The sequence below is a fragment of the Solea solea genome, chromosome 16, assembly GCF_958295425.1.
Source record: "Solea solea chromosome 16, fSolSol10.1, whole genome shotgun sequence".
NCBI lineage: Eukaryota > Metazoa > Chordata > Actinopteri > Pleuronectiformes > Soleidae > Solea > Solea solea.
This window is the reverse complement of record NC_081149.1, coordinates 14,780,193-14,803,310: the sequence shown is the minus strand read 5'-3', so window position 1 is coordinate 14,803,310 and position 23,118 is coordinate 14,780,193. Positions and strand designations below refer to the sequence as shown.

At 42.4% G+C, this 23,118-nt stretch overlaps 2 protein-coding genes across 3 annotated transcripts in view; one reads left to right on the top strand and one right to left on the bottom strand.

Annotated features, from left to right (window-relative positions):
• Positions 1–23,118, bottom strand: part of LOC131475064 (mitochondrial import inner membrane translocase subunit tim16-like) — a 103,430-nt gene that overhangs the window by 28,325 nt on the left and 51,987 nt on the right. The window lies entirely within an intron of this gene.
• vasnb (vasorin b) lies at positions 1,891–22,631 on the top strand. Its single transcript, XM_058652889.1, has 3 exons — positions 1,891–2,247; positions 9,239–9,301; positions 18,813–22,631. Exon 3 carries the CDS (start codon positions 18,820–18,822, stop codon positions 20,893–20,895), a length of 2,076 nt encoding a protein of 691 aa, XP_058508872.1. The 5' UTR covers positions 1,891–2,247; positions 9,239–9,301; positions 18,813–18,819; the 3' UTR covers positions 20,896–22,631.

The window sequence follows — 23,118 nt, the reverse complement described above, 5'->3', positions numbered from 1 at the left end:
CTGCAATTTAATGTAATGCCTTGCAGATGACACTCGTGTGTGTGCAAGTGTGTACAGTACACATGTGTGTTGCATGTGTAATAAATCCTTCAGTGAGAGCGGAGGAAGAGTGAGCCGGAGCCACAGAGTGCGTGAGGACTGATAAAAAAAATAGGAAACTGTTCAAAACACTGGGCTCTACAAGTGGAACCAAAATGTCCCTTGCTCAGCAGACGCAGAGCGTGGAGGAAGGTCGGTTTTTCTTGTGTTTTTCTCGTTAGCGTCTCTATGCCTTCAGCATGACAGTGAATGACATCACCTGGAGGAGAAAATGTGGCCCAGTAACAATTATTGTCACAATTTCCATTCACATATTTGAGCAGTACACACCAGAGGCAAGATTCTGCTTAATTTCTGCGACACGTGGCTCAAAGTAAATATATCCGAGGTGACTCACTTCCAGAGAGCTGTCATTTTATCGTACCTTGTTGGGATTGGCTGACACTGAAATAACCTGAATGAAGTTTGTCACTGATGTTCAATAGATCAATATATCAGCTTGGATTTGACTCGACAACGTGGTCACGTGCATCGCACAAACAATACGAGGAGGACAACAAACAAGCGATCATGTTCATGATCTTCCAAGAGCACAGGCATCAAAAGGTGCTTCGCAAATGACATAAAAAGTAGACCTTAAACAGCAAAGCACACAGAACGTAATGATAGGATACGCGATACATGGTCCACGATACCAATAATATCACCATACAACAATTCTGTGATATTCAATATACTGCATGACAATCATATACTGTAGCGATACATCACGATATTTGTCTAACTGAAGAAAACAAAACGTTAAACGTGCTATTTGTTCACAACACAGAGAGCAAAGTGCATAAAGTCTATGTACTGAACGTGGATGGAGCATCTCTTCAACGTAGCTTTCTCCACCGTTATCCCGCTGTAAACTCACTCTTCTTCTGCCAGGTTACATCCACCAAAGTTTCCCTACATTTGAGCAGCGCCGGCGCGGGGAGACATCAAGTTGCGAAAGCTGGCAGGGACGGTTTACTTGAGAGTGCCTTGATTTATTATTTAAAATATCGATATTTGCCCCGGTGTATCCATAATCCTATTGCACGAGGAAAAACGACTATATACTGTATGATCAAACGATTTTGACCCACCCCTATGGAACATAGAGAATAATCACACAGAGGCAAAGTCTGGTGACTTAAAGTTCAAATAATTACAAATAAACAACAACAAAAAACAGACACAAATACAAGACAAAAGTGAACTAAAAGGCAATGCTTCCATGTGTATGACTGGTAAGGTTTAACATAAAAAAGCTGAGGTTTGACATTCAGTGTATTATTTTAGTCTGATCAGGACAAAATATAAAAATACTTTAGAATATCTTTATGTTTTTATTTAATTTATGGCTATTTATTTTGTATTTTTATTTGTGAAGCACTTTGAGACTCTCTTTGGCTGGAAAACACAGGGAAAATAAAGATAACTACGATTATATAAGAAAATAAACATTCTTTTATGTATTATAAATACTACAACGTCACATGTTTACCAATTGAAATGGTGTGTTGTGTAATTACAGACAGTTTTGTTTGTGTCATTAAAGTGTGTAAACACCATGCTTGTTTCTCTCTCTTTGTCTCTATAGAGGAGCAGCAAAAAACTTTCAGCTTTACGCTAAAGAATCCAGAAATAGTGATTCAAATGAAATGTGACGCGCTTCTCCAGTCTGTGGAGTGAACAAGGAAACCCGTAATGCCTCCTTGCTTAAAACAGGTCGTGTGGGTAGGTTGGGTTTTCTCTCGTGCAGCTCGACAAAGCTGCAAGGTGAGTTTGTTGTGAGCTTGTGCCTGGTTTGTGCAGGAGTGTGCGCTCTGGCTGCTGCCGCTGCTGTGGCTGTGCGCCTCGCCTCCTCTCCTCTCCTCTCCTCGCCCCTCCCACCCCTTCGCTTCAACTTTAACTCTCCTCTCTGTTCGCCAATAAAGCGCTTTTTGTCCGGGGAGTCAGCAGTCGATCGCATTCCTTGACATGGAGTCCTGGTGTAATTCTCAGAGGATTCGATGAGGACCGTGTAAGTTTGCGAGGTCCATTGAAAAGTTACTCAGAGGTCGCATATTTGGAAAAGAAGTCAAGCCTCTGGAGTTATACCGCTGAACTGCTCCGCCGTGGATAAGAGGCACATTGAAGCGCGACTGCGCTCCTGACTTCACTTCTTCAACATTCAGGGTAAGAGTTTTATGCTTGGATTGGTAAAATAAGAACAAATGTAGTGTCCTTTCCCGGCTCTGACAAGTTATTTGGAACGGGAGCGACAATTCGGTGCGTAAAGACGCACCAATGTGTTGACAAATGCAGATATAGGTCGACTATGATTTGCTTTGGCAACATGAGAACACACCGGTGAACAAAATCATCACTACAAATCCAAAACCTGTCCGTCTCCTGTGTTGTGTAAAGCCGCAATGAACAAACTGGTGTCTCATCATTAAAGTTAGTAAAGTTCAACAGTATGTTGATAAAATGTTTAAAGGTCATGATGACACATAATTGTACCAGGTAACACTGATATTGTATAATAAGCGTAAACGCCCCACTGACTTATTGGATGCAACTGGTTTAATTACTGCTTCAGATCAGTTTAAATACTCACGGTGAAACAAACCCGGAGAGAGGAGCGTAAAAACCCCGGAGCGGATAGAGCCGCCTGGGCGGTAATGAGGCGGCTGCAGTCGGACCGCAGGACGCCGCACAGCAGGCTGAGGCCGAGCCGAATGTCTAGACCGCACCGAGCTGCCTTTACCGCAAACGACAGCTGTTTTTGGGGGAAAACATCCCACAACAGAGAGTTCTATAGGACACACGCGTGTGTGTTGCAATGTGCAGGACCGTCAGATGGACCAGATAATGAGAAGTTAATGCAGCATGATGTGTAAACAAAACAAGTGTTGAACTGTCTCGCACCACCAGATATCACAACTGCATCCTTTCTGTGGTTTACTGGAGATAACCCACCCTCGTACAATTGCCTTGTATTTATTTGACACCTACCACACTGCTTTTGGTACACCACTGCGAAGCAAAAAATTATGATGCACTGACTTGATGTGGTTTCACGACTGTTTAGAACACAACACAAATCTTGAATTCATTAGGCCACTGAGAAAGATCCGCAGCTCCAGAAGACGGATAGATGACGAGAAGGTGTCTTATTGTCACAGGACTGGTGGCTAAGTTTCTGGTTTAAGCCCGACTGGCAATACATTGTTAGAATGAAATTAAAAAATATCCATCAGCGGCTGCTACTGATAAAAAGTGAGTGACCTGCTTCGCCAGTAAAGTGACACAATGCGATAATATCATCTTTTTCAAATAACGTGTATAATACCAAGATTACTTCTTATTCTCTGAGGCGTCCATGAAGGTGTAGCTTCATTTGACTGTTTTGTCTGAAAGTAGTTCTTCAAAACTGGTTGCCTGGGTGATGACCACAAAAATACCAATGCCTGCTAATCTGTGTTAATACCGAATTAAATAAGAGTGCAGTTTGTTCCGATGTCTCTGTCATACTGTGTGTTCTGCAGCTGTTGTGGCACTTTTGCCAAATGAACAATGTCCCTGTTGAGACAATAAAGTACATTTAATTTGATGATTTGACTGATTAATGATTATTTATGATGTGAAAAAAACCAACCCTGGAAGGCCCTCACAGACTAACAGCAGCCCCAAGACCCAGCTGGAAATCACTGATTAAAACATACCATGAGCTTATATTTGAATAAGATGCTTAATTCATGTTAGAACAGTCTTCTGACCACGATCCTTCCAGTTTTTCAGCCAGATTAGCATCTTTTACGCAACTCCATAAACAGGCATGCAAATCACCTAATCTTTCCTGGGGCAAAGCAGGCCAACATAAATTGCTCCAATAACCCCACTATTAACCCCTGCACTGGTGCCCCCCCCCCTCCGCTTGTTTCCACACCATGTGTTTCCTCACAAACTGTCGTTTATTCAACAGTAAAAAAAAGGTAGTGTGTCATTGACGGTATATGATGGTTGTAACTGATTTATATAAGCAGCGCAATCACAGGAGGTCAATTAGCCCTCATTATTGTGTGGAAATTTAAGGCTATTATTTAGCACAGATTTCAACACTCGCAGCACAAGAGGGCGGTTGTGGGTTTCACAGCACGCAGGAGTGTGCCAGTGTCGCCGCTTTCTGTGTTCACTGCTTCTTCCTGCTCCTGCGTTTGGACTGAACATACAGCAGACTGATGCGTTTGCACAGTCCCTTGTTGACACAGCCACACAGAATGACAACGTCTGAGACGGAGAGAGCGAGAGAGGGAAAAAGAGGGAGGATGGGTAGAATTCTCGCTGCGCCTCTCTCGCTCATGTGAAATTAAAGCCGCAGCTAATCAAAATTGCTGCATAACACATGGCGACACTTTGACGATAAAATGTGAAATTGTGCATGATGGGAGTCAGCATTACGGGAGACATGTGCTCAGTGGGTGGATTATCCATCCCCCGCGGGACATTTCTCTCAGTTAAATGTTGGTCTGTGGACGGAAAGGCAAAGGAACCCTCTGTCATAAAATCCAATTTAAGCAATTAAGCACAGGCCTGTTGTCATACCACGGTGACAGTGATGTTTAAACCACACGACCCATCCATGATCGGGTTACCAGCATTGTGTCAGTCTGCACTTTGATGCATTTTTCTTAAAATTGGGTCCTAAAAATCAAGTCTGGCGTTTCATTATCTGTGCCAAATATTTCGGTACAAGAATTCTGGTGACTGTATCCGCTATGCTGACGGTCATATTCTTCCAATTTGTGGCTAAAAGATTTGCTGGCTATTTTGCAGCAATTTGTGATGCCTGTAAAGGTATTAGCACAACACAGTCGTTCTTACCAGAACTGACAGAAAGCTGGGAATGTTCACATGGGGCTTTTTTTTTCTTTGCTTTTTTTTTTTCTTAACCACCAAAGCTGAGTTTTACACCAATTAGGGACAGTGTCTGGAGCATCCTTCCCACTGCATCAGAGGGATTAGAGGGTTAAAAGTCAGGTGCTGAGGCGAGGAGGCCTGGGGAAGGGAAGACAAAGGGGGAGAATGATAAGAGTGGGGTGCTCTTACAGCTGGCAGAGAGCAAGGGGAGTTGACACAAATAACGGAGCGAATGTGGGCAGAAGTCTGCTGGATTTTTCACAAGCCCATATGAGAGTGAGGTCTCGTCATAATCTGTCAGCGCTAATGCACGAGAGAACTGAACAGGCAGCAGTCACATCTGTGAGAGGTATTAGTCAGACCAAAACTGGACATTTAAAATACATGAAAACATGTGAAGCCCGACTGAAATTGAACTAAACTGAATTTCTCAGAGTCACCGAGATAATGTGATAGCATGAATACATTCAGTCTGAAACAGAAAAGGAAAAAATGCTCTGTCAGCTCCAAGAGAAGAGGAAGACTCGACTTATTAATAATAAGCCCCAAGTAAAACTGTAAATCGCCTAATAATAACAAGCAGAAAGGGGGCATATTGCCACTTGGCATACTGGAGGCAGGCACACTTCATTCATTAAATGAGTTCCCTGCAACTGCTTGTATACTGCAACAGGGACAGTAGTTTGGCTAAAACAGCATAGCTACGCATGCAGCTTGACTCCACTCTGCATGAAAATGCACCAAGCGTGTCCCCTCCTCAGGTGGTGCACAGCGAGAGAGGGCAAGTTCGCCCGGGTCGACAAACCAAAGAGCCCTGCGCTGCTCTCTCTTCGAGAGCCGTCTTACATAAAAATCCAGCTTCAAAAGGACTCAGCCCCACACATCAATGCTGACCCAGCGGTATGCGGAGGCAAACCCCAGCCCGCGTGCCTGCCAAGCTAAATTGAAGAAGAGCTTGCCGATGCAGCCAAATGATGCGTTCAGAAGAACCACTTCAAAACCTTGCATAAATATACACACATATGCAAAGGGATCTGAGGGCTCTGGAGTGCCCCAGCTCGAACACAAACCCCAAATAACTGCTGTCACCCATGTCCACACGCACGCACGCACACACACGGTGTATTCAGAATGTATCTGTCCGTTAACGCGGATGACCCCTTCCCTTGTATCGGTCACGGCATGAAAGGAGCTACACTCTCAAACGTTTGATTAAATGAAACAGATATTTTCTTAACCTCCTTATACTCTGGTTGGAAAATCTACAGAAAGTAGAGAAGAAAATCCCCCAAATTCCTCAAGTGACTCCAGTGAAGTATTGATGGGTGAGAGAGAGAGAGAGAGAGAGAGAGAGAGAGAGAGAAAGAGAGATTGAGAGAGAAAGAGAGAGAAAGAGAGAGAGGATGAGAGGAAGGATACTCATCCCAGAAAGCCACCACAAATTGCTGCATTTCAGTGAGCCCATAAAAAACAGAGAAACTGCTCTTAATCTAAGGTTGTAATTACCTCTGGCCAGCACTGTAATTAGGAAATGAGCCTTGAACTAGATCTTTGCGGGCAAGAGCAAAGCAAGGACACACGCGCATACACACACACACACACACACAAACACACGCGTGCATGCTCTCTCACACATACTGTAGCTACGCTGTTTGACCAAAACCAGAATTAGTGAAGACAGAAGTCCCTTTGAGGATAAGGTCAAATGTTTAACTACTAGCTATTAATCTCTAATGAAAATGAAACAAACGGCCACTGAGATGAACATTAACTCTAAATGCTTGACCAAATATTTACCAGAGGGTATGTCAGCAAAGTGTGTGCGGGTGTAAGAAAACGCAAAATACACAAAAATATTGTGATATTTCTGACAACGTTTTTTGACTCTCTCCACCTCCTTCCACTCCTTCTCACTAGACAAAGAAAACTTTACATTGTTAATGCATACGATTGCATATGATTGTTATTTTTTTCTGATTATAGACTTTTTTGGGGGGGAAGAATTTGCAATATCTCACCTTAATGTCCAATAAATTGCAATATATGATACTGTTACACCAGTTTTGAAACATGCATCATACCATGGTCTTGTGTACATTTGGATGAGTGAGAGAGAGTGAGTGAGAGTGAGAGCATAAAAGGCAAATCTGTGCATGTGCATGTGCAAATGCCTGTCTGTGTATGATCCAATGCCACCATGTATCGAGTCAGCTCTCAATCATTCAACACAGCAATTAGCAGGCGAACACTTGTGACAAGGTCGCAAGTCGCGACTTGTCAACGGTAAATATTCAACATACAAGAAGCATCTGTATCGAGCCCGTCCACACGTTCCCGATGTTCCCGTACAGGTTTATTGCTGCTGCTGATGTTTGAGCCATAATTTGGACAGATTGTTGGCACTTCCAGACGATGCCATCACAGTAGAGTACAGACTTACTCCAGATGGGGGGGGGGGGAAGAAAAAAGGGAGTGACACGAAGAGAAAAGGGGAAACAGAGGAGGAGAAGGGTGAGGCAATATTTATGTTTAACAGATGAACGCAGAGACGGAAGAAAATTAGAGAGGTTAGACAGGTTGAAAATAATCTGTGCTCTGAAAAAGGTGTTAAACCAATAATGACGAAAGAAGAGAAAGTACAATGTCCTGGCAGGTTAAAAGACACAAGAGCTCAGTCTGTGGAAAGAACTTGGGGTTAAAGATGATTTGTATCTATTTTGAGTGTTGATTTCCATGGTGAAAGCTAAATATTGTGAGTGCAAGGATTAAAGAGAGAGAAACACTCACCACAGGACAACAAGTGTGAAAAGGCTGGCGTGCGTACACAACAGCAGTGTGCGAACATTCTTAAAAAAAACAAAAAAAAACAAACAAACAAACATATATCACCACAATGAGTCAGCAATAGCCCCAAGGCAGGACAGGAAGCCAAAACAAGCCCTGGACAGCAACAGGGTTATTTTCTGAAGCAAACAATTTCGAGGGCATGCAGAGATGACACGCGCACAGGTGTCGCACAATCGAGTGTAGCATGTAATGAGGTAGTCCTCCTCATTCTGTTCAACACTGACTCAGAGCTTAGGTATATGAAATATGACCTGAAACCATTGCTTAGCAGAAATACACTGAAAGAGCGGAGACAAGGAGTTCCAGTGCACAACAATTAGCCTCTGTATACTGTTCAAAAGGGCAAATTGCTAATTAGCAGGACTGCGCCTAACAATTGTATGGCAGAGAGCTACTTCTATAATTCCCTGCACTTGGCATGTTAGCAAACGTGACGTTTTACACGACTTAGTGTAATAAGTGGAACAGACCGCTGTAGAAATCCACTCTTTTCAGCGTGAACAAATAAAAGTGCAGTCCATACTTTTTTGAAGAGAGCCTGCCATTGCAGATTTCATAGTACACAAAAGTCAATGCTTAAACTTTAGACTTACTAATTATTTGTGGCGATACATTCAATCAATTGATTGAGGAGCCTTGTACAGTACATTTGGCTGTTACAAAGAAGAAAACATGGGAGTTGCTCATGTCTAAATATCTTCCTCTATCGTCTTAACATCAGTCAAAAAAAAGCTTGAGCTATCTGACTGCTGATATCCCTTAAAACTAAAGTTGTGGGTCCTGGGACATTGGCGCAGCCTGGTCTAATTACAGCTGTAGCGAAGGGAAAATCAAAATGGAACTCAGTCAAACACTGTACCTGCTCTGTGACCTCAAAAAGAACTAACATCTTTGTTGATCTTTGCAAGCATTAACAAGGGTAGATTACTTCTAGATCTGTGACCTTGAATGAATGAATACTTCTTTCTTAGCAGCTTTTGTGGGTGTAACGATCTTAATCTGGCTGCACATACCGCACAGGTATAAACACAGTTAAACATATAAGGGTTGAAACAAAAAAAAAGGTGACACGCTTAAGTCAATGCTCTGCAAACAAAAACATTCAGGCCACAGCTGATGGGCTGATACCACAGGACAAGGAGCTGACAGAGTGGAGAGTGGTCGGCCTGCATTCTTCCTCTACCGCTCTGTCATTCTCTTGTGCCGCCACACGGCCAAGCTCTGCTGAGCACGCTCCGGCTCTCGACTGGAATCCAAAAAACTAACACTTGAAAAAAAACAAAAAAAAAAACTCCCTGTCTTGCTTGTGGGGTCATTAGCCTTGCGTGACGGGGCGACTGGATTCCAAATAAGTGGTGTAAAAACAGATTTCGACACAGTGTTTGACTAACAGGTACAACTGCTCTTTCATTTTCAGGGGGAGAAGAACTCAAAATCAAGAAAAGTGGAGCGAGAATAGAGGAGGAGGTTTCTTCACTGGGTGAGTGGAGCATGAAATCAAGTCTGACAGTTTTATTAGTAATCTGTGTCATTATGTGTAAGATGTGGTCTGTAAACACCAAGAATAGTTTCCATCATAATACAGAAAAAAAAAAACGAAAAAAAACCTCCATAGATTTACATGACAAGGAAGCAGAAGTATTTTTGACACGTGTCACAATAATACACCTCTTTCAATGTTTGTATTTAGAAAATCCAAACCACACGCTGTTGGCGGTCCTCACTGTGTTAACTGTAACACCCTGACTCCTCAATAGAGTTCTTTCATACAACTCTGAGCCTCTTAATAAGACTGGCAGGAGAACAAGAGCCGCCCTCTAAAGCATGTGCACACGCACACACACACAGATACAGTGAAGCTGTGTAGGGTTGCAGGCAGAATAGGAACAGATAGAATGGAGGAAGTTGGGACTTTAGTGCATGGAACCCTGTGTACAACTCTCCCACAACTCAATTGCTGGAGTAGCTCAGTAGAGTGGTGGGTGTGGAGCTCCTCTTCCTGGATTGAGTTTTGGTAACATTCTTTCCTCGGGTGTTAGGATTTGTGCAAAGTGTGTGCATTGCTTGCTTGCTGTAGATCATTTGCCATGCAATTATTGAACATGCACCCTGGCTTTGACTCTGCCCTCCTCCTAGACCTTCAAAATCAATCCATGGTCTCAATAATCACCCAAGTGTGTGTGTTTTACCTTCCCTTTCCCTTTGTCCTTCATGTATGCATTTGACTATATAGGAAAACAACCACCCACTCATAACTCATAGAGTTAATTGAGTGTGCAAACTCTGCACATTGTTGTGCAACAGGTTTTATTCAAACTGAGAAAATAATTACGTTTTTTTTCTTCAAGTCATGTCAACATTGCGTGTGACCAACCTATTGGGCACAGACACACACGTACACACATGTGGACACTTAATATGATTCAAGGCATTGCCAACTGATGAAATGACGATTGTCAATGCTGCTCAGCTCCACATGACTGTTATTTTTTTATTATTATTTCTCGGTGTAGCTGCGTTTTGAATTTTTCTGTCACTAGGCCAACATTCACACACTGCGCACAGGACATGAAAGGCTTTGATATTGGGTTCTGCTGCAAAATGATTTGATTGACGGCTTAAACTACTCCACCTGGGTAGCGGAGGGGCGGGGTCATGTAGAGGCACCGGCATTCCTCAGGTCCACAGAACCTACGCACTGGAGCTTTAAGACGGAGCCTGGGGTGAAGTCTGCGTTCATGTCGTGAATTTCTTGGTGTGATTCTGCCAAATCTGACATTAAAAGGTAAATCTTGCAAGTTTGGGTTAATGAGGAGTTACAAGTTTTTTTTTCCTCCACTTCTGTCATTACCTGTGGTGAACACAAGGAACCCCCCAGGCAGGCTGCACCTGCAGCAGGCAAATTAAGGATCTGAGGGTCATTGTTGATGTCTAAATAGAGTGTTGCCGACTGACAGCTTGACAGTCGTGGTGGTAGGTTTCGCCCTTTTTATCCAGGGGTTGACAGACTGAGAAAATTGACATTTTTAGACCTAAAACCTGACGATTTCCTTCAATGTTGTAATGAGCCATAATGGAAATAAATGTTTTCCAGCAACAAAATTAGACAAAAGTAGAAAAACAAAATGAATTAAATCAGATGTGACTAAGAGTCTTTGTGAACATTACACTGTAATAAACAAGCCAATAGTCTCTGTTCAGCATTTAATCACAGGGCACCTGAGGCCATGGATCAGAGGCATGATGACTTTGATGCCTGACTGCCAGTTTGCCAGCCAACCTGCCTTTTCAGGCCTGGCATCCACACAGGCAGTAGTTTCATAATACATTCCATTGTGACATCCTAATCAGCATGAGTAATCGCGCTTTTCACATCTATCTTGTGTGAAACATATGTCTAAGGTGTTTTTTTTTTTTTTTTTCGGGGAGAAGCCTGAGGGGTAAACTGACGGAGGGTGGGACACGTGAACTCCTAAGAGAAATGGGAGGGCTGAAAAAGCAGATACCACTGCATGATGCCTGTCTTTATGCGATGACTGTACTTAAAATATAATAATAATAATAATGATGATAATGACAAGACTTAATTCAATCCATTACTTGCTAAAGGTGCCATAAATCACGTTTTTGACAATAGGCTTGCATCCGCTTATACCTGAGAAAATAATCACCCCATAATTGCCATTGTGCCGCCACACCCTTGTCTGTACAACTGTGATCGAGAATTAGAGCTATCAAGGTCCCATCTATACACACACGCACTCCATGAGTAATGCAGCTTGTTTTATTTGAAGGAAACCAATTTGTTTTTGCGCATTTTATGTGACGTCAACACGTGGAACTCTTTGAATTCGGAGCGTGACTCGTGTCCTATTTGTTATTTTGCTTACAAAGGAGGTGTCATTTTTTTTTGACCAAACCAGGGAGCAATTTAAAGGTTTTTCAAACACACAAATATTTGACTTTCACATATGCACATATCATAATATTTGACTTTCAAATATTTGTGTAGTCTAATTAAAAAAAAAGAAGAAAGATAATAAAAATGCTCCAGTAGCTGGACTGTGAGTTTTTATGAGCCCTCTTCAGTTCTGTTAGTTTGCATTGCTGAACTAGTGTTTGTTAATGTAAATAAGTTGTTTACCTGTCAGCAGAATCTTTAGCTTTAAACTTTCGCATACCTATTGCATAGGTAGACAACTACGTACAAGACACTGCACGGCTGCACACTGTGGCGAGGCGGAAGGGACGGGCCTTCATTAGATTCCAGTCATACTCTCACTACATGAACAAACCTGAGTGAAAGAAGATAAACGAGCAGAAGAACAAGTGGCGGGAGAGGGTAGAATGACTGAAAAGGCCAGGAGGGGGATTTTTAGGAATATTTGTGCAATGTGTCAAACTAGTTAGCTGAACAATGTGCTGCCGTACAGTTTGTCTTGTGTGCTTATACAAAAATGTGGGCCGACAACATCAGAAAATTAGTTGAGACAAATACGGCTACAGGCACTCAAATAAAAGCTCAAAGAGAAACTGGAACGATAATCCAGATTTTCATATCAGCAGACAGGCGAAGTGTCAGTCGGTGCCCCTGCCTGCCGCCTGTCTACTTTAAACAAAGTGTGCTCCGTCACTTGGTGTTTTTATACACGGAGAAGTAGAGAGATCGTGTAAATCGATCAATTCCTGATGCTGTACTTCTGGCACTGGCGTTTAGAAGAAATGCAGAAAGTGTGCAAGTCCTTTACGTTTTTGTGAGTAACCACACTCTGCAATTAAATCAGGAAAACATCTGACATCTGTAAGCAGCTCACTGAGTGGCCACTAGTGAGCTGACTGAGTTACTGAAGCAGGTTGGTCACTCCTGCACGTCCATTTCCTTCATTCTTTTCAGACTCTGCGCTCATTATCTGTGACTGGCGGAATTCTTGACTGTTGCAGCAAAGATGCAAAGAGCATTAAAACATGTTTACACCAGCCTCCCTCCAGAAAGTCAACTAGACTAACCAAGTGGGTTTAAGGCTGAAGAACTCTCGGAAAAGTTTCTTTTTGAGGTCATTAAATTAAACTTCTGTGCAAAAAGTATGTAGGCACTGTGCCCAGAACCTTTTCTAAGTCTAACAGTAGGGAAAACCTAGTGGAATAATTATCAGTCGGGTAGGCAGAGTGTCAGTGTGTGCACATTGCTGACTGATAGAACTGGTTGATCCAGGCACTTCAAACAGCAAATGCAGACACACAACACTAACATTGTACTGTCTCCACTTGAGGCCAGCTTCACCCAGGTGTTTTCAGGACTCTGAGGACTTTAAGTGAACTGCTTCTTGTTGCCTCAGATCAGTTTGCCTTTGAGCTTAGATTCCGAGAGATGGCACAGCGAAAGCCAAAGCCCCGCAACAGTTTCTGACACGGGAGAGGGATTAAGAGAAAGATAGCATGCGATAGGTGTTTTTTTTTTTTTGTGGTTTTAAACAATTTGGCAGTGACTGATTCAAGCCACTTCAAAGACAGACAAGGCAGCATAGTGGGTGGGACCATCCTGTTACTGTCAGTGACAAGAATAATTGCTTGGGGTGATAGGCAAATGTAGTGGATTCAAACACTGAAGCCGCAATGGGTTCGATGGTCAGTTCTGTAGAGAAGGTCTTGGACAGATATGGTTGTGTGTGCTGATGAAGAATGTGTGTTGGGAAAATAGAAAGACAGGTATTTCACCTCAGAGAACAAAATCAAATCTAGCATCTACACCACACATCATAACCGTCAGCAATAAAACCAAAAGAAATGGTCCATATTTCCTTTTTCCTTTAATCTTAATCTCAGTGGAGGCAGAGCTGGACTGCAAACATGCTGTTGCACAGACCCACTTCAGGGTTTGGCTGCCTGTGGCCGCCTACCTCTGCCTGCTTCCTCTCTCTCCTCTTGCCTCGTCTGTTCTTTGAGGCTGGAGTAAGGCTGGAGCTTTTCGGCATAGGTCGCATCATTTACTCAGACACACTCCAGAAGTTTTGGGTTTCATGTTGCCCCGGAGGAGTGTAGAAAGAACCTGTTGTGATGAGGACCATTAAGCTTCAGGTGTATGTCTGTGAAACTGGAGCTGGGTGTGTGCCTATGTCAAACAGGGATTGTTAGCAGTGTTGTCCGTGCCAAAGTTACAACAGAGGACACAGAATACTGAGCAGCAATTGAAACACTAATCTGAGCCTGACCTCTGGCCTCAAGAAGTCGGCCGTTGCCTCAGTATTTCATGGGCTTTGTTGTCCGTCAGACTGATGCTATCTGGCATGATGAACTAGGCAGAGGAATGACTGATTTGGCTTTCAAGTTCCTTCTTTTGTCCTCCGTGTTAATATTTTGCACTCTCTTTAGTTCACAATAACGTAAACAGAAACGTCAAAAAGTAACTATTGACTTGGATCACAAAATCAAACGCAGAGTTGTCCCGTATTCTTCCCAGAGTGCCGCAAATACACACAGTTTTTGTGTGTTTTACTATTCCAGTACCCTCCCATTCACCCTTGGACCGTATATTATGTTCTCTTTCAAGTACTCCAGCTGCAGGCTCTAATGGTAATGCTTCACACTGTCCTTATAAGCCGGCCTGGTGAAACCATAAATCCTAAGATAAAAAGGGCTGCTTTACACGCCAATAATGAGCTCCTTTTGCCACTCATGTGAATGTGCACAACGGCACACACAAGGCAAAAAGCACACAATGAGACAGTACAGTCAGATCTGTCACAAGTAATGGACCTGCCTAGTTAAGTGGGTGTTTCTGTTAATTAAAATGACAACCCCCTAACATCTGTTCGCAAAGGCAGTGATGAGTTATGATGGACGGGGCCATTACAGGGTGTATTCTTGTGGTCAGGCCAAAAATAAGTTGGAAAGCTATGTTTGTGCAGTACATTGTACAACTACCATGGCCTGTAATCCATCGTCATACCACTACAAAGCACAGAGATGATTTTGTGGCTTCTGGATGAATATTGACAGTGACAGACATCGTGTTACTATCATCCTTTTTTGTTTTTTTTTATTCCACGTTATTATCCTCTGTCCTATCAGTGTTTGTGTTCTGCCTGCTTGATTGACCTTGATATGATTGCAGTGTTAGTACAACATGTTTTCAATACTGTCTCTCTGTTGACGGAGTCTGCGTCTGGTTTTAGCGTACATTTAAAGCAGCTGAACCGTGACACTGTGACTCCCAATCCGCTGCTTGTCCCTGCTTATCCTGAATTTTACCTTGGTGGTTTCTTTAACAGTGCAAAATGATTAACCATTTCCCATATTGTTCAGAAATTAGCCGTATATGTTAAGAGATGTTAAATGTTTTTACTTAAACTAACTAGTAAATCAATCTTTTCCTGTTGTGTAATCAAATACAGTGAAGAGAAAACCTTTGATGAACAGTGAAGTGCTGTTGTCTCCGTTTGGATACCATATGCGTTGTTTGCTTATCTTTCGAGCCGCATTAGCTGCAACGAATACTTCAAAACATTGCATACATACCGACGGCTTTGAGTGCAGCTGACAAAGAGAGGAAATGCTTTGCAATCATGTGGCTGACAGATTCAAACACATACTTGTTGCTTTGTGTTTCTGATGTCTGCACAAACACGCTCTTTTCTCCTTATTCCTCCTTAAATATTTTACAAAAACCCAAATTACCACCTTGTCCGTGTTGATGGATAATCCCACCTAATTGTGGATAACAGGGCCCACCTGCGACACGGATAGTGCCGACAGTGGAAAGGAATGGGAACATTGCGAGTGTTTGTTTGACAGAGTGGTCTTTCGTCTTCTCATCGAGTTATGGACAGTGAGGGCAAAGGGTGACGACACGGGGAAGAGGAGGAGGTCACAGGGCCCATGGCAGCCTTCACAGCCGTTATTTCTCTCTGTGCCTAAGTTATTATTGACAAACTATATAAATTACAGCCCCGGTCCCAATGTAGTAAAACTTCATGAGGGAATGATACAGTGATTTACAGTATGTTTGCAGCTGCACCCTGGTGAACTTCGCCTTCAGACCCACAAAACTGTATATCATACTTCGAGGCACATATCATACACGTAGTCCCTTTAGAAGATAGCGTCCCACTAGAGAAGGGTCCTCTTAAATTGTAGTGTGTAGCCTTATCCCCTTTCTCTTAATGGATGTGGTGCCGCCGCCCGTCGTGTTTGATCCAGTCTGCTGAATTATGCAAGTGCACAGTGACCTGAAACTCCTTCACATACAGACACACACACACACACCATGATTTCTACTCCCTCTTGTATCCTTCACTGACCCTCAGTGTTGGCCTTCAGCTCTGAAGATAAGAGCTCTTGACGCTCCGCCTGCTGGGATTTAATTGCCAAAGCCCACTTCCCCCCCCCCAAAGCCAGGGCTTATTGACCTCTCCACCCCTATGCCCCCACTGACAGAAACCTACTTTTGATGCTGCTGTTCTGCTGCTCATGTTTTCTTATTTTTTTTTTTTCATTTAAGTGGGATGAGAAGGCAATGCCTTTCTCCCTTTTGCTTATTTTTATTCCCCCTTTATTTCTCCTTTTGAGGGGCTGACAATCTTTCACCTGGTGTGGCACAAAAACACTCCAGTTCTCTTTTCTCTTTGTGTGACACATTCCATGTGTTCATCAGTCAACATGTTTTATTCTAGAGAAATCCAATCCTTAAAACCTAGACTCAAGCATTAGGGAAACCCTATAGACCCTATAGCAGAGCTGGTAACAAAGACGTTTTTTACTCTTTTTCATATCAGCAGCACAACCACTCATCCAACCAATCTACTGTTTGTAAACCCAGAAGAACTTCCTGTTAATCTCTAAATGCCAAACCAATGAGACAAACAAGGTTTCTCTTACAAACTCAGCTGCTGCCGGTCTCAGGAATGTCTCAACAAGTGTGCAGGGGAGAGAAAATTACAACTCTAGAAAGGAGAAGGAAGGCAAGATGAAGGGGAGGGGGGGGTACTCCTTCTTGCTTAGGATGACAAGCCTGTCCTTCTACTATCTTTCTCTCTCTACAGGCTGTCCGCCTCCACAACATTTGAGTTACAGCGACACAGTCAGGAGTCACTCCACACCACAGTACACTGGTAACCCACAGTGTAGTGACGCCACAAATGAACCTTATCTTTCATAATGATAAGACCCGCACAAGTCACTTGCATCCAAAAAGAAAGAAAACAGGGGAAACTAACTTATCAGGCTACGGTTTATCTGTGATCTGGCAGTGTACGCTGACCAAGCCCCTCCTCATCAACAGTATCTCCTCCACTGGGTTATCAGATGTGCCTGGCCCATGTTGGAATGAGGCACACTCAAAAATAAATATTCTGCCCCTAGGATAGAAAATGTAGAGCTTCTAAGAAAAATATTGTGTTTTATCTGCATAGCTCACACTTCTCATTGCTGTTTTATATTCAGGACAAATCTGAACACTATGGCCTTGATGTAATGTACTGTACTGTACTGTACTTTTAGATACCTTATTTATTACTGGAAGGAATGAGATTAGATTTGGGATTTAAGAAACCATTTTTCCACACAACCACAGAAAGACATTTGCACTCGCACACATATTTCTGCGCTGAAATTGAAACTTTTTCGTTACTGTTCGCTCGCGCTCCATTTGTGTCTTGATGCTCATTATCCCGTTCATCACACATTTATCTTACCAGATCCCTTTGTTTTCCACTTTTCTGCACCCATGCAGCACAGCACGCCTCACTTCTCATGTCTTCCTTGTCATTCTCTTTCATCTGCACCTCCATCATTTATGAGTCACATAAAGAAACATTTTCTTCCCCAACTATTTGAAGAAAAAAAAAATAATCCTGTTTTAGTGTACATTCTGGAAGAGAATAAAAAAATAAGATCAGGGAATCTTTCCAATGAGGTTGCAATTTCAAGGAGGAGCAGAAAGAAAAGTATGCTGAAAGAGAAGGAAAATAAATGCCATAGCTGTGACGTGATGAGATGATACTGAACCCCCATCAAAAAACCTTGATCTCCACTCAAGTTTTGATATTTGAGGCAGTGTATTTTTTTTTTCTGTGTAAAGAAAATGTTTCATTAAACAGACAGTGTGAAAGAAGAGAGCTCTGATGCCAGTGTAACATACACTTGGGTCAGGTTGATTTTGGTTGCACTGACATAACAAAAGTTAGAGCAACACTTTTCTTCATTTATTTATTCATTTATTTCGGGCCACTATTATTTAAATTTGGGAAGAATAAAAAATTGAGGGAGATGTCAATATTTGTAAATCCCTCAACAATGTGTTCATTTATGAATACTGAACATAACATAATCGTTTTTGGTATCAATAGGAAGAGCTTTACTGAGTGCCATTTATAGGTAATATAAATTGATGACAATGTGCACACCCAAAAAATATACTGCTGTACTCACAGAGGAAAAGAACATAGCAATATCTTTGACATTTCTTGGGTAATGGGCCACAACCTGAGGTATGCACTGTGAGAACAGAATGTTCCTTCTGTGTGTGCTGCATTTTTTTGTAAAACTATAAGTAACACATACTCAACTGCACCCTTTTAAGCCATTAAATTAGCTCATTATAAACTTAGGTTGAGTATTCAGTAAAGCTGTAGGTGTCAAAATGCCCAAAAGGCAAAGTCCAAAAGCTGTCTAAAGAAAATTGTCTACAAATAGAGATGTTGTCTTTTCCCCCCAAGGTTGTGTCACTTAAGTTGATAGCAGAGGATGATTAACTGCCACACACACACACACACACACACACTGATGTCTGTAACTACTTTCCTCTTTATCTTCTCTCATTCCTCTCACCCTCTTCATTCCATTGTCCCTTCTCTCCTTTTCAAGTACTGTGTTAACACTCTACCAAAGTGTTTGATTTTACTTGTGGTGGCAGTAAAATATGATAACAAGATGTGCCTTCATATTTCTCTAAATTATGCAAGTTACTGACACTCTATATGTTCTTTTTTTTTTAGGCTGACCATGGAGAGAGAGTTTTTCATCACCATGAAGGCCTTTCTCACTCCACTGCCTTTTCTTCTACTCCTCATCCTACCCGAAGGCATCTTGTCCAGCAACTGCCCGAAAGATTGCAGCTGTTCTACACCAGAGTCCATCTTGTGTTTTCAGAGACGCTCCTCTACCATTCCTAAAGGAGTACCTGCATTCACAAAAAGTCTATACCTTTTCGCTAACGGCATTGAGGGCTTGACAGCTAAGGACTTCAGCGGCATGGAGAACCTGGAAATGTTGGACCTCAGTCAAAACAAATTGACCGAAATTCCAGATAGAGTGTTTGAACCTCTGACCTCTTTGAGAAACTTGGATTTGTCATCCAACCAGATCACCCACATTTCAAAGATATGCTTCCACGGTATGGCACTGCTTGAACGCCTGTATCTGTACAGTAATCTTATTAAGACCATTCACCCTGCAGCCTTTGATGGATTGGAGCACCTACTGGAACTCAAAATGCAAGGCAACCAGTTGACATCCCTACCTGCCCTCGCAATGCCCCGCCTGCTGCTGCTGGACCTTCGATTTAATGTTTTAAACAGTTTAGGTCCATCAGACCTCCTGACCCCAAATTTGGAATCACTGAAACTTGGTGGTGTGGGGCTCACCAGTCTGGATAATGAGCTAATAGGTAATCTGAAGAATTTACATGAACTGGACATATCGGGAAACCAACTTGAGTCCTTCCCATCAGTGCTAAAGGAGACCAATGGGCTGATTCACCTTAGCCTAGCAGGGAACCCAATGGGTCCTCTTATGGTTCAGGACCTGCAAAACCTTGGGGAGCTTCAGGAGTTGGACATAAGCAGCCTTAGCCTGCAGGGTCTCCCCGAAGAGTTCTCCCAGCTCTTCCCCCACCTCAGAAAGCTCACAACAGCTGAGAACCCCTTCAACTGTCTTTGCAACTTAGCATGGTTCCCAAGATGGTTGAGAGCCCAGAGCATCACTCTGGAGAGAACAGAGGAAACCCGCTGCCATTTCCCACCTATCAATGCTGGAAAGGTCTTGGAAAGACTGGAGCACAGGGATTTTGGGTGCCCTATCACAACTACAGTCCCCAGTAATACTGTCAAAACTACCACTTCCCCACCTGTTCCAGTCACTACTTTATCATCTACTGCTGAAGCTGAAGTTCCAGGAGCCAGCGATGACCTCACACACATAGATGATGACTCTCTCCTGCCCCCTGTTCCTGCATCCCCCAGTAGCAGCAGCAAGGACAAAGGAGAGGATCAGCATTTCTGTCCCTCACACACCTGTCTGAATGGGGGTATTTGTCGCTTGGACCAGCGTGGTCAGGTAGAGTGTACCTGTCCACATGGCACTTCTGGCATGTACTGTGAAGTCAAAAGCCATCAACCAGCTTTACCCCCTCAAACTGACATCCCAAGGGCAACTGTGATCGTGAATACACCAGACATCAGTTCAAATGAAGTGACAGCAACCTCTATCCTAGTGGACCTTCACCGTTACATTGAAATGCGGCCTTACATCCGGGGAATCCGTCTAACCTATCGCAACCTTTCTGGGCCAGACCGCAGGCCAATTCAACTTAGCTTGCCTGCATCCTTCCCAGAGTACAGACTCAGAGGCCTGAAGCCTAACTCCACTTACGCTGTGTGTGCCAGTCCTCTCGGAGCCCCTAGTGGGATAGACAGTGTTTGCACTGAGGCCCATACAGCCCCTGAAAGCATCAGTGGCACTGATGCAAGGGTTACTGATCCAAGACTGACCACAATGCTGGTGCCTGCAGCTGCCATTTTGCTACTGCTGCTACTGATTGCAATAGCACTGGGAGTGGTATGCTATCTTCGCCGAAAGAGAGCCAATGGCCACTTGGATCTAGACTGTGAGCCTTCCCAGCAAGAGTTGAGTGGAGATAAGGCTGGTTTAGATAACATGGCATTACCACAAAAACAGCCCCAAATTATGATGCCTGAACCTGCTGTTCAGACTAGTAATTTGGAATATGAGGTGTTGCTACTACAGGATCACTGTACATCAAATAACAATATGTCTTCACACAAGCCTTCCTACTTTTGACATGAGGTTTTGACTACTCTGAGCTAAAATGAGCATTTTTGTTATCTCTGATTTCCTCCCTGGATAATTACAGAGATCAGCAACCACTGTTGTGAAAGTGGAAGACTCAGTAAGCCAACAAGCAAAGGAGAAAATGGACACATATTGAACTCAGTGGTCTCTGTATGTCTAAATAGACATTAAACAAGTTCAAAACATTTTTTTGAAATGCTTCTGCTGCATGTACATGCTACATCCTGCTTTAGTAATATTTCTTTGAGACCTTTTCAGCTTTCAGGTGGCGATGGAACTGATGATGTGTTTCATGGGCTGAAAGTTAAGGGACACTGGGACCCCATGTCCTCCTTTTTGTTGATGAAGGAGTGGTTTGGTCAAACGGGGTTGTGCGGGCTTGACCCCATCACAACAGCTCAGCAAAGTTATTGTTGCATGTTGTAACTCTTCACTACATACCCCCCAAAGAGATCAGTGCTTGCTGTGAATTACCTTTTAGACACCAAATGAAGTAATGCAGAGAACATAGTTGATGCTTGTATTGCTTTACTTGGCTCTAAACTCATGTGATTTTTGTTATGTTTTTTGTTTTTTTTAACGTATGTTTTTTTTATACCTGTCTTTATATTTTTATTGTGCTACATTTTGACTGTTAACATCCCTCCATACCCTCCACCCCCACCTCTTGTGACTAACAGACAAAACAGCTGATTAAAATCTTTGAAGATTAAAACGTGTTTGGTACCAGCAAAGTCAATCAAAGGGCTTTGCCCCCAGAATGTCAGACAGACTAAGTAGATGTGAGTCTGGACAGACTCAAAAGTAAATCCCCCTTCTCCATTCCGAAGCCCTCAGCCTGCTTCACCATCACGTAGTGTGAAGGCCAACAGAATTACAAAAGCTACAGAGGGAAGCAGTTGACTGAACTCCTTCTGTATCCCTGCTGCACTGAATTTCTACCTAGTTCAAAACTCACTTAAATTACAGTAAACACTCATGTGACATTAAAATTAAGCAACTTTATTTATTCTTTATACTGCCTTTAAGGGAAACTCTTTTTTTATAACCCAGCCACAGTTCATGTACAAAATAGTACAACAAGCAAAGGCAAATAGTGGTTCTCTTGAGTAAACATAGTGCCCTTAGCATAATGCTATGCACAATTTCTTCTTGGCAAGAAGTATTCCAGTTTCGCTCACTTGCAGCTAACCACACGTTGGAAAGGCCAGGCACACAGTGTAGTGTTTATATTGTTGTGTAGAGGACAATGAGACTTGTGAGTGTAGATCTGATAACATCTGTGATAATTTAAGTACACGCTCTGGCTTGTGCAAAGACTTGCAGACATCCAGTTACTATCAGTCACCCCTTTTATGTGCTTGCATACCTCCGAGTACATTAAACACCAAACAACTCTACCTTCAGATAAACATACCAAAGCCCTGTCTGTGAAAGTTACCTACAGTATTTGCACAACTAACAGTGTCATGCTAACAAAATGCCTTGAGAACCTGAGAATACACGTTAAAAAAAATAATCAGCCAATGCAACTGGAATATTTGTCTGTATCATAGAATATATTGAAGATAACCAAAAGTATTTTCAATGTGATTGTTTTTCCCTGTTTATTTTGGGAAGCTCTGTCTTGTCTTGTTTTTTTGTTTTTTTAATTATGTGAACTTATTTGTACAATTGGAAAAGTGATATTATCATTAAATGAGTATCCAAAATAAAAACAGACCAATTTGTCTTTTGTTGCAGTTTCTATTCTATTCTTGTATTGGGAAGTATCAGATTAATTTACTTGTGAAGCGATCACTGGAAGTTTAGTCTAGGAGTGGAAAATAATTTAATTACAAAAATAAAAACCCTATGATTTTATTACAAAAACATGACATATATCAAAATTATTTTCATGCATGTAAACAATATGAACACAATGCTGCTTAGGCCTATCAACTCTATCAGGGGTAAGTAGGGGGTGGTACACTAGTAGTTCTAGTATAAGGGTGTGTAATATGGGTGTGTTTCTATACCTGCTTATGCATTTGAAACAGCTTTGTAATAAAGGGTCTGAATAGAAATAGAAATTTACCATATTTAAGGTTACATGAAGAAAAGGAGATTTATACTGCCTTATTTACAAAATGATGCTCTTATATAGCACTGGTGGTTCTGGCCATAATTCATGAAGTTGACAGATGTCTCTACAAGGATACAACTAACAAC

Bases quoted from the DNA above. Each gene is read 5' to 3' on its own strand.
- vasnb (XM_058652889.1), top strand. From the start codon at position 18,820: ATGGAGAGAGAGTTTTTCATCACCATGAAGGCCTTTCTCACTCCACTG.